Raw genomic sequence first — 17,682 nt, forward strand, 5'->3', positions numbered from 1 at the left:
AGCTGTTTGTGTTTCCCTGCCTTGGGCCACGAGGGAGCCCCTTCCCAGCATTTCACAGAGCAGCTCCAGGGCCTGCCTTTGTGCCCACGGCAAAAAAGGCAATTTAACATGTTCTCAGGCTGGGGATGCTTTATCTTAAATTGAAAAATTTATGCACTCAGTCCCCAGGTATATTAAAACTTAGTTATGCTCTCTACATGTTTATGTCCTCTAACAGTCAAGGTCAGCTTTTTTTTAAAACTAGCAACTTTAAAATAACATTTGCATGTATGTGGATATTGTAAGCAGAATTTGTAGCAATTGCAGTTGAAGAGCTGGAAGGAGGGAGAATCAATACAGTTTATCCCTTCCTGGTTTGTGGAGCCTCTTCAGATAGGACTCTTCAATTCTGAAAATTTTTAAATTCTGATGGGGAGCAGTAAATGTGTTAAAAGGTCTCTTTAAGAAAAATAACTTCTAAACTGATTAATAATGGCTCCACATGTTACTAGCACTTTATTTAAGACATTTTCTAATAGAAAATATAGTTTGAAGGATTTTTTTTTTGTTTCTGTGCCTAAGTCATTGTTGAAAATAAGCAGAAGGGCTGTTGAAAACCTGCAGGTTTCTCCTCCATTGTATGGAAATGTGTGCAAATTGGTGGAGGAATAATTTCTGCTTTGCACTTTCCTAAATTCCATGTAAATTTAAATAATATAAATGATACACAAGTATTAATAATGTTCATACTGATGCACCTGCAGAAGCTTTTGATAAAATGAAGGATTTCTTTGGATTGTAACTTCCATAATACTTACTTTTAAATGCAAGAGAATTAAATTACCACTGTTTGTATAGTGATGCTAGTGAACTCTGTCTAGTTATACCTGTGAATACTTTAAAATGGCTTTTATAAGAAGAATAAAATTTGTTGCCTTTTGCATAGAACTTCTGAGAATTCCTAGCCTTAAAAAAACCCCAGCAGCATTTAAACTACTTTAGAGCAGCAGCTCTCCTTTGAAAATATATTTTAGGAGTATCTGCATTGCAGCTTTGGTTATCTCCTATTGCTGTAGTGAAGGTGAGTAATATTTCATTAACCTGTATTGACATTTGCTGGAACTCGCCTGTATTCTAGCAGGTTCTGCAGGACATACTTGACTTTGCTGCCAAGGGATAGTTGATATCCAAAAGAAATGTGGTTTGGTAGAAATGAGAGTCACCTTTTGTGTCACTCTGTGTCATCTGCTTTGGTAGCAGGAGGATGCATTGGCACAACAAGCCTTTGAAGAGGCTCGACGAAGAACTCGTGAATTCGAGGATAGAGACCGGTCTCATCGGGAGGAAATGGAGGTGAGGGTTTCACAGCTGCTGTCAGTAACTGGTTAGTACTTTCCCAAAACTTTAGATTGTTTCATTTATTTGTCTGTTTGTACAATGTCGTGTATTTTGTTTGTTCAGTGCTGTTATATAAAAGTTGCAAAATGCATTGTTTTTTACTCTTGTAAAATGGATTTCAAGTTGTTAAAGTTTTGATAAGAATGCTCTGATCATGTACTTTTTTTCCTTTCTGTAGATGATCTTTTCTGTGAGTACTTAAGCTGTAAATACATTTATTCACAGTGCCATTTCTCTCTGAAATGATACTTTGATAGCTGAGAGAGGGACCTTTTGCCTCGTGCATTTCTCATGAACACAGAAAAGGCTTTGGGAGCTGCGGGGGCACAATTTTGGAGCTTTTTTTCCTATGCTGTGGGAAAAATTACCAGCCAATTTAATCAGATGCCACAGTCTGCTTTCTTGTACAGGCTAGTTTTACTGTCTTCTCACCTTTTTCTTACTGGTGGGAAGTTTCACTCCTTTTTTTCACTGGTTTAGTTTCCCTGTCTTGTTCTTTGCTTCTTCAGGGCCCCACAGTCTTGAATCTTGTTCTTTCTTGATGAAAGCAGAAATTACTGGGATTGAGAAAAGAAGAGCCAGGAAAGGGAATGGAAACCAGCTGCTCTGAGATGTCAGAAAGGCAAGAGCTGTAAGAGGACAAGTAATAATACATAAGGAGAGTTGGCAAGTTAAGGCAGGCTGCAGGTCAGGAGAGAATAGGGAGAACACAGAAAGCCTTTGAATTTCTTTCCCTTAACTAATGTTGTTTCTTACTTCCTGCTTCATCAGTACAGCCTGACTTAACTGTAATCAAATATGATCAATCTGTTGGTTCTATGGTTTTTAGAAAATTTGATTATTGTTATTGCTAAGCTACTTTTCTTTTGACATCCTTTCTGGCAATTGGGATGATCAGACATACTTTCTTCCCTTCCAACTACAACTGGAAGGCACTGAGCATGAGAATGAGAGGGAACAGATAGGCACAGAGGATAATATCTCTGTCTTTGAAGTGGCTGGAGTGTGTCTCCTTGCAAACACTGCTGCAGCCAGGTCAGATGTCGGCTGTAACAAAGGTAAAATCCTTGCCTTGGAGGCCTTGCTACCACTGGATTCTTGGAACAGCAGCTGGATTGCCTGAATAATTCTGTCACAGCATGGCTAGAACCTGCTTTTAAGTTCACTTCAGAAGGAAGGTAGAATTAGCTTTAAGCTGTTCATGAGGACCTGTGCCAGCCTGCTTTAGTTTTAACAATGCAGTAGGAACTTTAGGTCCAATCTTATGTCTTTGACCTTAATGCGCTTAAAACTTTTTTGATATGTTCTCCTTGCACTGTGCTCTTCATCCCCACGCCTCTTATTACAAAGAAGCCATGCTGAAGGTTAAAAAGAATGAGGCTCTGTGAAATAACTTCTGGAGTTCTGAGACACTTAATTTTCCTCCAAGTGTAGAAAACACTTACTTGCAGCTAGGCTGTGCAAAAACACTACCTCAATTAACAGTGAGATTGAGGTAATATTGAGCATCTGGGGCTTCGGGACAGACATCAAAACTCATAACACCAAGACACAAAAGGCAACATGCTTGGTTGTCTGCAGGAGCTGGGTTCAATAACTTCTGGAAACACTCTTGCTTTTAATAAGGCAGAAGGCAGTTGCTATGAAATGATGTTCTTATTAGCTGTTAGTAACCATTTTCTCTTGAAACAGCAATAGTTGTTGTCCCAGCTCTAAAGCACTGGTGTAGATCACCTACAGAAAGGAAGAAAAGAAAAAAATTACTGATTTGAAATATATTTAAGCAGAATGAAAAGTAATATATTAAGGGTTGTTTCAAATTTGTGATGTCAAATACAAATCTTTAATAATTGCAATGCATTGTTTTGCATACCGTCCTATTTATTTTACTGTGTGTGTTTAATATGTCTAACCAAGAGATTTTTTTTTCCTCCAGTACTCATAGGTCTAAAATTGGTTTTTACAATTCAGTTTTCATTCCTGTGTTTGGGGTAGGATGTCCTGAACATATATCTGGAATGTTTACAGACAAGCTTTTGTACTCTTGATCTTAGGACTGCATAAAAATTAGGGTCTTTTGGGATGAGGTGGGAGAGAGCAGAAATAGACTTACAATGCATTCCTAAAGAGGAATCACATTTCCAGATCATTCATTGTTACCCTTACTTTCAGTCTAATGCAGCATTTGGGCAGAATCAAATGAGCTTTAATCAGTAAGCACTTGGTGTTCGTGATCCTGGTACTGAATTCTCAACAGAAAGTGATGCATAAAAGTGCAATCCCGTGTTTGTTGTATTTCTGGCCTGTATTGAATTTTCTGATGCTGACATGCTCAGTCAGCTTGGAAATACAGTTTGTCAGTGGCACCCTTCTGAAGATTGCATTGCTGACAGCTGCAGAAACTTTAATCCAGACTGCCTTGTGTTCTGTTTCTGTAATTTCTGTGGGGCCAGCAGTATCTTTGCTTTCACTACAGAGATGGTACTTGGAGGCTTTTATATGGAAAAGGCCAGTTCTAAGTGTGCTGAGTGAATTTTTATGTATGTTATGCTACACACAAATGAAGATACTTTCCTCATGATTGGTCTAATATGATTTCTATACATCTTTCATCCTTACTGAAGTTTTAGATTTTACTTTTCTGCCATGCTTGGCATAGACAGTAAAACTCAGAATCGGCAGATGTGGAACAGGATCTCATCAGTGTTAATGATGGTTTTAAGAATTGCAACACTGTAGAAAATCAGGATATTTCTGACAGTAGAATTATAGTCAAAATGCCTTTAATAGAGACCAGATTCTGCTTCAGTGGGGGAGGGAAGGGGAATCCTGCAATATTCCACCCACTCCTACCCAAAACAGAGGCGCCAGCTCTTTGGAACTATTTATCCATCTGAAGCCTGGCAGCATATGAAAATGATCAGATTCAATTCTTTATTTATACAGCTTTCTGGGTAAAAAAGATTCCCTATTCTAAGTCTTTCTGTAGACTTAAAATAAAGTCTGTAGACTAAAAACTCCCCACATAAAAGTGATCAGTGGTAACTCATTGAAAACAATGTTAAAGTGGCTTGTAGGTGGCAGTTGGATTATAGAATGGGTGACACTTTGCAAAGAAAAAAAATTGCAAGTGCAGTAACAATTTAGAAATCATCACTTTGCTAATTTCCATTTCTAAGTATCTTGAAAAAAAACCCCAACCAATTAAAAAAATTCTCCCCCTAAAAAAAAGGCAAAAAAACCCCTCAGGGTGTTGTGAGGTTTGTTTGCTGTCTTTTCAGCATATAGAATCCCTTCCATTCTAGTTTAGAAAATCAGATCTTTATTTTAATTAACATATTCTTTGCATCTGAGGGCATCTGAGGTGGGTTGTGCATGAATTATCAAAGGTGATAGTTTTTGTGCAATTACAGCACTCTGATGTAAATAGGGTGGGAGTGGATTTAGGAATTTTCATTGAAGTTTTTAAGCACCTCTAAGTACAACTGCACTCTGTTACATTTCTAACATAGTTTGTTTTGAATACAAGGCGCTTTTGAGTTTTTATATCAACTTGTATAGCTCGATTACATCAGATACTGCAAATCCAGCCCCACTGTCCAGAATTCTTTTGTTTCAAAGATGCTTTTGAAGTCAGTGAGTGTTCTTAGTGCCTTCAAAATTAATAAGGTATCCCAATGGCTTTTACTTTTACAAAAATGTTGGAATGCTGAGACAGTGAATGTTTAATAATACACATTAAGAAAGACCTTATCCCCATTAAAAGATTATTGTTTAAAAAAAAAATGAAGCTTATGAACTTGAAGTATTTGTACGTTCCCCTTTGCCAAACCAGAAGAGCAAGGAGACTGAAGGGATGTTGGTGAGGCAGGTGTTTAATTTTCACTATCTTTATCTCCTTGTGTCGTGGTTGAGAGAGTCAGTACGAGTGTCTCTGGTGTGGTTTCACTATGAATGACCAGAGTTCAGAGTCAGGATAGGAAATGTTCTGCAGAAATTACTGTGAAGCTGCTGTCTAGACAAGAATTTCCAGGAAAATATTTTGCTTGTTTTTCAGTCTTCTGGCATAGTGGCATGATGCAAAAATGTGTTACACTGTCCAGAATGGCTTGGAGAGATTTAAACAGCCCCTAGTTGGTGAATTAGAATCTATTGGAAGTCATAGCCCGTGTTCAGTGCGGAAAAGCTGCAAGCAGGTGTCTCCTGCCAGCTCTTTGCTGGAGCAGATGGCACAAAACAGTGGGTTTCCAAGGGGGGTGGGTAAAGAGAAGGGTCCTCTGGTGTGTTGCTGTGTGCAGGTGGGGGTATTTAGTGAAGGTTTCTTTTGTATTGACAAACTGTAATTTCAGTCTTGCAGTGATCTGGGTGAGCAGCTTGTCCGGCTGTGTTCCCCAGAGCTTGGCTGAGGATGTCTCCATGGCTTTACTAGGGGATGGGTTGGGTCTGTTCTCAGTCTTCCAATGTAATTTCTTCAACCAGTGTTTTTGAAATGTTATATTTTTCTACTTTGTGTTCATTTCCTATGTTACTGCCATGCTCTTTATTTTAGCAACACTGTGAGTAAAGAGACAGGGTGGTTTGGTCTCCTAAAACATTCTATTCTAGCAATCTGTCTGTTTGTGGTCTTGTGCTAAATATAAAATACATTAATGGCTAAGCAGAGACATTTTGGGAAACTGCATGAAATTCCCATTTTAAAAACCTTCATTTTGCTGAAAAAAAACCTCCTGTTTTGGAACTTTTGTTTCTTCCAGAGGTAATCCCTCTCAATACAAGGCACCAAAAACCTCCACCAACCCCACCCCTTAGTGTCCTGCCCTAGGTTTTTACACATTCTTGTTGTTTGTTGGGAATTACCAGTTTAAATGAGCAAGATAGGTTTCATTTAATTGTGCTGAAACTGGGAACATTTAAAAAACAAACAGGATTTTGTTACATTAACGTAAACAGTTTACAGTTGAAAGAAAATAAAGTTGTAGGACTGACTTTAATGTTCTTCCCAAGGTTTTAGACAGTGAAATTATTCTCCTTTTCTAAATTTTTTTCTAAGATGAAACTCCTAGTGTAAATAAATGCTCTAATTATATTTTTCTCAAATATAACTGGCTTCAGAAGAAGGTATAGTATTACAATAAGTATGTGGGGATTTTTTTTGTTTTTAATTTTGGCTCGGGGATTTTTTAAAATTTTTTTTCTCATCAGACTCAGATTTTAACGTGTTTTTTTCCTTATTAATCTGGAATTATTTTAATTAGTATTTATTGTACATACTCTCCAAACTGACAATGATAGAAAAATTGTATATAACCTTTAACACAGCTTTTTGGTTATGAAAGAATCCCAAACTGTTAATTTTTCATATGCAGTGGGTAATGTAGACTTGATATATGCTTGTATACAACCATAAATAATTTGTTTAGATGCAGGATGGATACAACAGAACTGAGAAAGAGGCATTAGAGTGGGAGTGTGTTGCCTCCAAAGGTTCTGCAGTGCCAGCCCAGTACAAGTAGGCCAGTTAAGTTATGACCAGTTTGCTTCACAAGAACTTTAATAGCTGGTGGTTGTGCAAAAGTGCTACGGAATGCATAGATCAGAAAAACAATTTGTGCTGTACAGAATCAATGCTGACTGTAGGACGGAGGAGATCGATCTTGCAAATCAGGGAATACTGTAATATAAGCGTCTTCTTCAGTCAATGAAGGTTAGAAAGGGGCTGAGCAACAGAGGAATACTGTCTGGAGGCAATCAATATTAATTATAAATTTATAACCTTTAGACCAGCTTTCAAACAATACTTTCTAAAAGGGAGCACTTCAAGCTTTTTTTGTCCTTTGGAAAGGAAGTTTTAATATGAAAGTAAAAATTTCAGTCTCTACTTAAAGCTCTTCAGAGCTACCTCCTATTCCTGCTGTGCTTTTTCCTTCCTTGGCTTGCAGTGACCTTGGTCCAGTTACCATTTGGGGCAGCAGAATCATTACCTTCAGAATAACTTTTAAACAAAGTTGCAACCATTGCAAATATTTCAGGTGAGGGGGTGCATGGGGGTCAAGGGAGCAGGTGTGCTGCTTGGCCTGGTCATGCTCTGGAGCTCTCACAGCCTGTGGCAGAGCAGGCTCTGCAGGTAACACAGTTCATGTGTGTTTTCAGTCTGTTTCTCGGAAATAGATAGGAGTTTCAAATTAAGTCTTGATGGATGCAAGTGCTAAATTACTCTTATCATGCCTTTGTCAGGAAAATTTTTTATTTTAATTTCCAGTGAGCTTGAAAGACAATTGGAATGGAAGTAGGAATAAAAAAGAGCATTGGGTACAGAATTCATGGCATTAATAGTTCTACAGTTACTTCAGTCTAACATCCAGATCCCATGCCAAGTTAGAGAGACTGTTTTCCATTATTTGCATAATTTAAGTAGTGCTTGACATTATAATTAAGAAAGATCAAGGCTACTTCTTCCCAGGTTCAGTGAGAAGGAGAGCTGATAGCAAAATGGATGTTATGGGCAGCAAACAAAGCAACTGCAGAGACTGGATCCAGGCCATGCAGTCTAGTGCTGATAGCTATGCCTGCTAGGAATGTGGTAAAGATCATATCCCCTCTGTCTGCCAGTAGCTCATGGATGCAGTATGTAGTGGTGCTGCTGTGGCTAAAGTTCTGAGAAGTGAAGATTGAGAGTCTCTGTGCAAGGCCCCCAGAGACCAGAAAGCACATGGGCTGCTTCATCAAGCTGTGACCAAAGAAGTTCTATTATATATAAGTTGACATTCTCACTATGCTGTAGGGCCCCAGTTTTGCTGACTCCAGTTCTGAGGCTAAGTTTCTCCTGCCCTTCTATTGAGTAAGGGTTACTGTAGGCAGGGCCAGCATTCTTTGTCAGTTCATTGCTTTTCTTGCTGTGGGTCTGCCTCAGATACCAGGACTAATGTGAAGGTGTGCTTGATTATAACTGGTCATTTTTCTGAGTGTTGCTCTCTTTATTTCAGGGTTTTTTGGTTTGTTTTGTTTTTTTTCATTTGGGTGTTTTTTATCCTGTAGTTATATACTTTGTAGAAAAGTATCTGCAAAGTATTCTCAGGTTTGGTTGGTTGGGATTTTTTTTTATCCCTTTTCAGGAGGTTGGCAGTCCTAAGAGAATCCAAATGTTCACTGTTTAGTTTTTCATAGCATAGCTTAATTTTTCACTTATTTAGTAAATTATAGATGGCAGAAGCCAAGGCACATAATGCATCTGCTCTGTCTGTTTCAACAGGACAGAGCTGCCAGAATCCAATTAAAGAATTGCAGTGGAGTTGCCCATGAAGAGACTTTATTTTGGGTATTTTTGTGACAGCCCTTCTTTAAATTAGCTCCCTCTTCCTTCTCTCATCTTCACCAGTGTCCCAAGTTGTATATGCAGTGGATATGGTTATATTTGTCATTTCACTGTGTGGTATTCAGAGGTCCCAATTTTCCCTGCTGCTTTTTTTAAGTGATTCATACAAAGGGAGGGCCATCTTCATGGCAGCCCTGTCCATCCTTACTAAATTTGCTTCCAACTTTCTCAGTTCTGCTTTCTCAGAGCTATCATGTAAACCACACAGTGGGACTGCAGTATCTTTTCCTGATGAGCTCATGTGGTAAGAGGAGTTGGTTTCCTTAGGTATGCTTGAGGCCTCAGAATATGCACAGGAAGGGGGTAGTTAGAGATGCTTTCTTAAAGTCAGCTTAAGGACTTCTGTTGGCACAATAGAAAGCACAATAGGCTGCAGCATGGGGCAGGATTGAGTGGCTGGAAGAGGAGGATGGGTTCTGACTGTCCCGGCTGCTGGAGCAACTCCTTATGTGCCAACCTTCCTTTTTGCCCATTTGTTTTTCCTTTGTGCCCCAGTAACAGATGTAAAGCCAACAATGTGGTTCTTGTTCAGAAAGCATAAAATGATAAAAGTTAATGATCTGATGACTCCAAGCTATCTGGCTTATTGAGAAGAAAAACAATATGATGTAGATATTACTGCATTGTACTCCTGATAGAACTTTCAGTCCATTCCTCTTAGCCCATATTTAGGCTTGGGAAAAGCTCAGACATCAGTGATTAAAGAGAGCATAGGTGTAAGGTACTACAGGGTACACTTTTTGTGTTTGTTTACTCTCAAGCTAAAATGCTTTCATTAGTTACTCCTCTGTTTTTTGTCAGTGTGTCATTACCCCCATGGTGCCAGCTTCATGAGTTCAGCATGAGTAAGTCTAGAGTAGCATGTGATAGGAGGCTTTGAAATGTTTTTTTGCCAAATATGTTCCTGCAATTCTTTCAGTTGGTCATCACACTCTCTCCAGGGTTAGAGGTTTTCAATGGCTTGTGGCCAGTTACAATTCCTTCTGTGCTGCAGAAGATTTGCATGGCTTCGTGTGCTGAAAGCTGAGTGCGAAGTATTTTTTGGTGTTGAAACTCCTGATGTGTCTGGCATGTTAAATCTTCTGTTCCTGCATATTTGGAAGAAAACTGGCAATGTTGGTTAAAATACATTCATTTTTAGCATAATTGCAACTCTGGTGGGATCTGTGTACAAATTACAAGTTTCTCACAAGCAAATATTTGTTGTCCTTTCACTAAATAACAGATGAAGAACATGTGAAGTAGTGCTCCTTCAAACTTAAAATCAACCTTTGACAGAAAAAATGAAATACAGAGAAAAGATGAATAACTGCTGTTTTCTCATGGCTCATTAAGCATGACTCATAGCAGTGTATTCCATTTCCCAATGGCAAAGATAGATGCATCTTTCTTAATTGAAGCAAGTCTCCTTAATCCTTGAGAAGCTGAGCCCATTATTCACTGAGAGTAATACTGGTGCTTTTGTGCAGCAGCAAAAAAAGGTATGCATTTCAAAAATTACAGCAAAAATTGCTATTTAGAGGATTGATTAGCTGTGCTGGGGAGTAGAGGACCCCCAGTGGTGAGAAGTCTGGAAATTGCTGGTTTACATCTGTAAAAGGGAAGTTTTAGCTTCCTATAATAGACTAAGGAGAACTAGCAGATAATACCCTCCTGATGGTCACACTCTTCCTTACAAGCGAGTGTTAAGGCTCTCACGGTATTTCTTATGGAAGTTGTATTTTGACAATTGTCAATGGACAAAAATAGCACTCAGTGCTTCTTGCTCCACGATGTGCTTCCTGTTTTCGTACAAAGTGATTTTTCTAGTCTTTATCAAGCATCTTCTACTTTTTGTATTTTTCTTTCAGCATGTGAAGCACAGTTGTAGTTGTTGTATACTGTGCATGTTGTGCCCTGGCAGAATGGTTGTGACTGCTAGAACGAGCCTGCTTCACACTTGTGTCTTTTTGCACAGTAGTAGTACAAGGAAAAGAGGGTGCCTGAGTCAGAGCTGTCATTCCAACATGTTGCAGTTGCTTGTGTAAATCCCCACTTACTGAATTGCAAAATTACACCTTTATCCACATACACTGTTGTAAGATATTGTAATGACTGCTTTTGGTACATTTGAGGGTCATTTGTCATGCCTTTTGCATATCACTTGAAAGGGCAAATCTGGTAGCTGTTCACTAGTGGCTTCTGCAAATTCTGCAAGTAGCAATGAGGTCACGAATCATGCAAATTCTTTCATATGCTTTGAAAGAAAAGACCACTTTAAGCAAAGCATAAATGTAACCATATGCTCATATCTTGGAGCCTTCACTGAAATTTGACAATAAAATTGCTCCGCATATGATTTGTGTTCTGAAGAAGAAACACTGTTGTTTTTAGAGCAGTAGTATAGCAGCAATTAACTTGCTGGTCTTTTCTAGTTAAGTGTAAAAATGTTTATCAAGTGCAAAATTGGTAGAAGTAACATTTTGGTAATTCTTAAAGACAGTGCATGTCTTTGTTCTCCTTTAGAAGAAGGAGGCAGCAGTAAAACCAAAAGAAATCTTGTTACAGTTCTGTTCAATAGAAGGGTATGCAAAGTAGAACTGTTGCTGTTTTGTTAATCTTGGTACAACTCTTACATTTGCCTGGAAGTATTTATTCAGACTTGATGAACAACCATTTCATATTAAGAAAAATCTTTACAGCAGTTTACTTTTCTGTTGAAGGAAAAAGGAAGTGTGGGCTTTCCCTCAGTGATTTTGATAGTCAAAAGTGAATGGTTTGGCTTCTGGAAATAATGTAAAAAGCTTAATTAAATGTCATCTTCTAATATTTTGTATCTCTGCAAAGAGGATAGTGTGCAGAAGTTGTTTCAAGGGCCTAAAGGAGTACGCCCTTCAACACAATCATCAGTGCTGTGTGGTGATTAGAGCAGTCTGCTTTAATGTGATTCCTCAGAAAGATTACTGAGAAATCTGTGGGTTTGTGCACCAGCAGTGATGTTGGTTTTCACCTTCAGATTTCTTCTGCAAGCAGGCGAAGCAGATTGTTCCTTTAGAGTACAATTAGTGCAGATAGAACAGAGCAAAAAGATTGGCTCACTGCTAAAATGCAACCAAGACTGAGTACATGAACATAGTAGGTAGAAATTGTGATATTTAAGTTAGTGGAGGTGTTTCCAAAGCAATAATGGCAATGTGACCACTAAGGACAGTGCAGGAGGGAATTGTTTGCTCTGGAAATATGCTGATTTTACTAGAGGGATTTACTGAATGAATTCCACGTGCATCAGAAAGGGACCATTGCACATTAAAGGAAAATGTAACTTTAAGTTGGCTTTTAAATAGGAGAAGGAACCAGCAGTTCTCTGTTTGGGTGCAGCTAGCCTAGTGCACTGGGAGCATATGATTGGGCAGACAAGAAGAAAGGTAGATAAGGGAGGAAGACTTGAGAAAGAAAACTTTAAGTTGGAACAAGTGGTGTCAGGAGGGCATGCCAGAGGGTTTGAGAGTGAGCAGGCTCTGCTCACTCACCCTCTGGAGTGTAGCAGCAGCACCCTGTGAGCTGGGGCAGCTGCTGTGCTGGTGGGGAGGCTTCCTCTCTGTCAGTAAATGTGAGTCAGAAGAGCCCAGGGAGCAGCCAAGAGCAGCACTGGTGTCCCTGTTAGTCACAGTTCTGTTGAAGTGCACTCGTGTTGTTCAGTGTGATGGTGCAAACACTTTAATTGCTTGAGGGGTGTTTCAGTGGCACAATGCCTGTGTTGAGGTTGTTCCCCAGTCTTTCAAGAACATAGGAAAAGTCTCTCAGAACAGGGAAGTTGTCACTAGGTTGCATTTTTTTAAAGCCCTGACTATGGCAGGTTACTGCTGCTGATGCAGCCACTCAGAATAAAGCCTGTGTAGTGATACCTTCCACCAGCTGAGAATGTGGCCTGAGACTGTTTGGGTCATGTGGTACTTACATGCCATGGTGCCAGCTATGCACTCTGTAAGCCTTAAATAAAAGTGCTGGTACTAAAATGTCCTAAAAACCAACTAGCATGTGTTAGAGGTGTTCCCAGAATTGAAGTATGGCTTTAAAATTTTAATGAAATCAATGTTTTTAAGTATTTATGTGCAGCATTTGTGTGTGCTGTACCTGTGTACAGGTAGAGAAAGTAGGTAGCCTTGTCTTTTACTGTGACTGACCATACTTGATTCCCTCTTTACAATGTCATTATCTCAAACTGCTTAACAAAATAATTTATTTAAAGGACAATTTACATTACTTGTGTTTTAATATAGGAGTGGGTGCAATCATATGTCACAGAGTTTTCTAAGTTTGTTAACTTTGCAGGTACACTGAAGAAGAAAGCAGTAAAACCCCAGCTTTTACAAGGTTTTAAAATGTGTGTCCATCTATAGATTAAATTGTGCTCAAGTGTTAAGTCTTTTGATTCTAGAAGGAGCTAAAGTAAATATTTCCCTCATAAAATCATCTGGAAATGATGTGATGTACTTGATCTCATATTGTAGCCTTTCTCCCTTAAACTGACAGAAGGGGTTAACAGAAAGGGAATTTCACAGGTATGAAAATTAATTTTGGAGGAAGAGACACAACATTGTTAGTTAACTATTGTGGGAGTCTCTTGCTGATTGCTAAAGCTATGTTTGAAGCTGGCAGTGTGAGTGTGCAGGTGTGTGGGCCCTGGAGCCCTGCTGGGAGCTCTGGGCTGGCTGGGGAGGCACAGCAGGCTCTGAGCCCCTCCAGGACAGGACAGTGCTGGGCTGCCAGACCCACAGCCCTGCTCGGAGAGCCCGGCTGCTTTGGGGGGTAAACTGAACTGGGGGGGAAAGAATGATTTTGATGTTAAAAATTACAGTTTTGCTTACTGCTTGAATTACAGTTTCTGCCTTAAATTGGTTATGGTATTAGTTGTGTTAATATACTGAATAAGATAACTGATTGTTTCATGGGTACTTATCCTCAGTGTGTTTGTTAATGCAGGCAAGAAGACAGCAAGACCCTAGTCCTGGCTCTAACCTGGGCAGTGGTGATGATCTCAAACTACGTTAATCGGCAGCAGCAGGCGTCCCACGGGTCTGCACACATGCATTGCTTCTACTTGGCAAAGGATTGAATAAAAGACCAGAAACTGTGATAACTGGGTATATTATGGTCTGTTTCCTGACCTGCGGCAGTCGAAGTCACCACGAACTGCCATGGTTTGCACTATGTTTATGTTACAATACCTGCATTTCCCATTTGAAGCATGTAGCCAGTGGCAATTCAAAATTTTGTTTTTCTATGCAAACTTATTTTTGTTGGCACTATTTTAGTGAAATGGAAACTTATGCAGCTATAAAACCATTTTTCTCAACTGTAATAAAAATTGTCACTTAAAAATAGGTCAAGATATTACAGATTTAGAACAACTTTTGGTTTTGTTTTTGGGTGTTTTTTGTTTTTTTTTGTAAACTGCTGGAAGCCAATGCATTCCAAGCTTAATTTTTTAATATGGGCTTTTGGAAATTTGATTGTCTTTATTGTGTTCCTGCTTTATTTTAGATAATGCATTCTTATCTTTCAGTTTTCTTTTTTCTAAATTTGCAAGACCTTCTTAAAACTGCTGACATTATTTTGCATTATTTCCAAGCTAAACCCAGTGAATCAGAGCTGTTGGAATCAGTTTTCAAACTTTGTGGGTTTGTAAATGTTACAGTTGCAGTATTCACTTAACTGTTAACAATTCATTGGTTCCACTTTTAAAATTATAAAAATCTTAAAATGCGTATTTTCATGCATTAATGCATTCTGCCCCATTATCTTTCTTAGATTTTATTCTGTTCCAAGTGAGTTTGGGTGGCTGTTATACCCTGTATATAGTGCTTTACTGAAACTCAGAGGAAGTCGCAGGCTGGCTTCTGTTTTATTCAGGGATTTTTTTAACTAGCTCTTCAAAGGGATACTGCAACTCCACAATCAGATTCAACAGCGTTTAAACTGGGAACAAAAGTGATCAGCTGCCAAGGTGATATATATTGAATCATGTTTAAGATAACTGCTTTAAGTATATTTTATATCTTAGGCTTTTTGTAAAGTTGTGCTGAATTGTAAAAAGCTGAGATGAGCTTGTGTGCAGGAGTCTTGTACTGCACATAGGCCCCTTCTATTAAATCTTATGCAAATTAAGACTGTTGCAGTATATATTGCATTTTCTAACAGGGTAACATTTGGGATGAATTAATGTATGAATTAATCTTGTTTTATTTGGGGTGATGGTGAATGGACTTGCTCCAAAGGTTTCATTGCATACAGTATTTGAAGAAAATTGATTAGAAATGTAATGTCATTTGGCTTTGTTAAAATGTGGTGCTTCCTGTACAGCCTGATTAATTAAAAATGTCACTTAAATACCTTTTTAAAATAAGGGATATGAATCCAGTATTTTAAGAATTATTTTAAAGGTAGAAACTCTATATGGTTAGAACAGCTAAATCTTCATTAAATTCTATAATTAAGACAATTATACATTCCTCATTAATGGCAAAACGATTGATGCAAAAGAGGTCTTGCAAAAATGTAAGCAGATTTAAATGTGAAGGAGAATCTTTGTATGTTAATAATATGAATATGTAACATTCACTTAAAAATGTCATTAACTGTAAACTGTGAGAATGTCATCAAATAGAAATATTTTGATACTTCAATTTAAATGTGATTCACCTGGAAGATAATCTTTTTCACTCTGTGGCCACATATTCTTCTTGCTCTTCTTCCCCCAAAGAAATAATTTTTCTAAGGTGTTTCTGCAAAGAGTTATTTAAGGGACACACGCATGCATCTGCACGCATCCCTAGCCTTGGATCTTCTCTGCCATCTGTGTATTTTTGATGGAATAGTCTGAAGATTTATTTTAAAAGGTTTTCCTAACGTTTCAGACAGTGGTTTTAAACCATAAGTACACAGGAAATGACGCTATCTGATATTAACATTGCTATCTCTGTGTAAATACTGAACTTTCCCTATCATCATTTAGCATTCTGCTGCTTTCCATATCTTAATGCTGGCATTAAGATCACAGCCCTTACCCTCTGCTGGTTAGTGCAGACTTTTTAAAGTGCATTTTAAGTTATTGATGCAATTTGATATTTTTCATAATTTCTATTTAAACTGAAGTTGCATCATCTTTCTTGAATTCATCTCCTGTAAGAGTTGCCTTAAGCTACAGGATTGCTTTTGCTACTTTTTGTGTTGTATGTTTAACTTTCATAATAAACTTCTGTGTAGTGAAAACAAGGTGCTGTAAGTTTATTTGACTCCCTGGTAGTCCCTGCTGCTGTGTTTGTTTGGGTGCAAGGCTGCCTTGCTGGCCGTGGCTAAAGCAGTGGTGACATCCAGTGGTCACTTATCTAACTGACCCTTCTCCTCTGCTGTGCTCAGCTGCTGTCTGGGAGCAGCCTTTAATAAAAGGGTCTGCACTGGGCAAAATGTGGATTTTGCTGCCCTAGAAGTCTTCTTTCTTACAACTGATATGCCCTGCTTACTCTGAAGGTGTGGATCTGCTCCAGGGGCCCCAAGCAAGGGCTGTGTGTGCTTACAGAGTGCTGTTTGTGGGCACATTATGAGAGCAGCCACCAAACTTTGTTAATTGTACTATTTTGGGTGAGGGGGGAACCAGGGGAATTACATGTGTAACATCAGGAAGTGGGGAAATGCAGTGAGGTTCTGTGGGGAAAACATGAATGTTGTATACTACACCTGAAAACTTTCTGAAGCTGCTAAAATTGTAGGTGGTATAACTTCAAGTAGCTAACACTGACTGAAGGACAGTGGTTAAGTACTGAAATCAAGTAGAGGATTGCTTGTTTCATAACAATGCTTTAGGAACACTTACTAAAGGATAACAAATAACCTTATTTTAGACTTTTACAATCTGGCTGTGAACAGACCAGAGAGCACCAAATAACAACAGCACTGCCATAACCTGTGGCTTTCCTGGAGATGTTCTTCAGTGTGAAAGGGAAGGTGGCTTCTAAAAGAGACAAACGACAAACCACGTTGCTCTGCTTCTCTTGCTGAGGGCAAATGGTGTCAGAGCTGCAGACTCTGCTGTCCAGGCAGTGTTTTAAAGGCATCTGTAAACAGCTGTTCATAAAGCTGTTGGGTAATTTGTCCATTTACCTGCAAGCTCATGGAAGGATTCATTTTTCTGCCCAAGGTACATCACAAGTGGATGAGTGCAGTACTGGTACAGCTTTTTCTTGGCTGAAGGTGAAGGAGAGAGGCACTTGGCTCTTCCTAGATAGAATTTGCCCTCTCAAGTGTGTGACTAGCAAAGGGAATCTGAAAATCTCCCTGCATGAGGCACATACAGCAGAAAAGAATTTTAAAAGCATTGCGATCCAGTGCCTTAACTAGCATGGGTTAGGAATGGCTGTCCTTGATGAGGGAGTGAAAGACCACTGGAAATGCTGGAGCTTATTGGAATTGAGAAGGATGTCAGGACCTGGAGCCAAATCACAGCAGGGGAGGGGTATGGTCATTACCAGCTGGGCTTTTTAACCCCCTGTTCCTACATGACCCAAGAGAGCACAGAGTATTAACTGTTTCTCAGAATTCTGAAGTAGTATGGATTGAAAGGGAGCTTAAAGCTCATCTAGTTCCAACCTCCCACTAGACCAGGTTGCTCAGAGCCCCATCCAACGTGGCCTTGAATGCTTCCAGGGATGGGGCATCCCAGCAACCTGTGCCAGGCCTCACCACCCTCACAGTGAAGAGTTTCTTCCTGATATCTAACTTAAACCTCTCTGTCAGTTTGAAGTCATTTCCCCTTGTCCTGTCACTCCATGCCCTTGTTAAAAGTCTCTCTCCAGCCTCTTTGCTTACTGGGAGGCCTCTAAGGTCTCCCTGGAACCTTCTCCAGGCTGATCTGTCTACACAGGAGAGGTGCTCCAGCCCTCAGAGCTTCTTTGTGG

At 39.2% G+C, this 17,682-nt stretch overlaps 1 protein-coding gene across 2 annotated transcripts in view; it reads left to right on the plus strand.

Moving 5' to 3' along the window:
• The window catches only part of CBFB (core-binding factor subunit beta), a 37,470-nt gene extending 21,467 nt beyond the window's left edge, over nucleotides 1-16,003 (plus strand). Inside the window, exons 5-6 of one of the 2 annotated variants that reach the window (XM_015640135.2) lie at nucleotides 1,237-1,363; nucleotides 13,712-16,003. In XM_015640135.2, coding sequence (XP_015495621.1) covers nucleotides 1,237-1,363; nucleotides 13,712-13,734 — 150 coding nt within the window. In that variant the 3' untranslated portion in view covers nucleotides 13,735-16,003. The remainder of the gene's footprint in view (nucleotides 1-1,236; nucleotides 1,364-13,711) is intronic. The other variant, XM_015640134.2, reaches the window with a different exon arrangement.
• Nucleotides 16,004-17,682: the final 1,679 nt, after the last annotated feature.

Source organism: Parus major, chromosome 11 (assembly GCF_001522545.3).
Source record: "Parus major isolate Abel chromosome 11, Parus_major1.1, whole genome shotgun sequence".
NCBI classification, from domain to species: Eukaryota; Metazoa; Chordata; class Aves; order Passeriformes; family Paridae; genus Parus; species Parus major.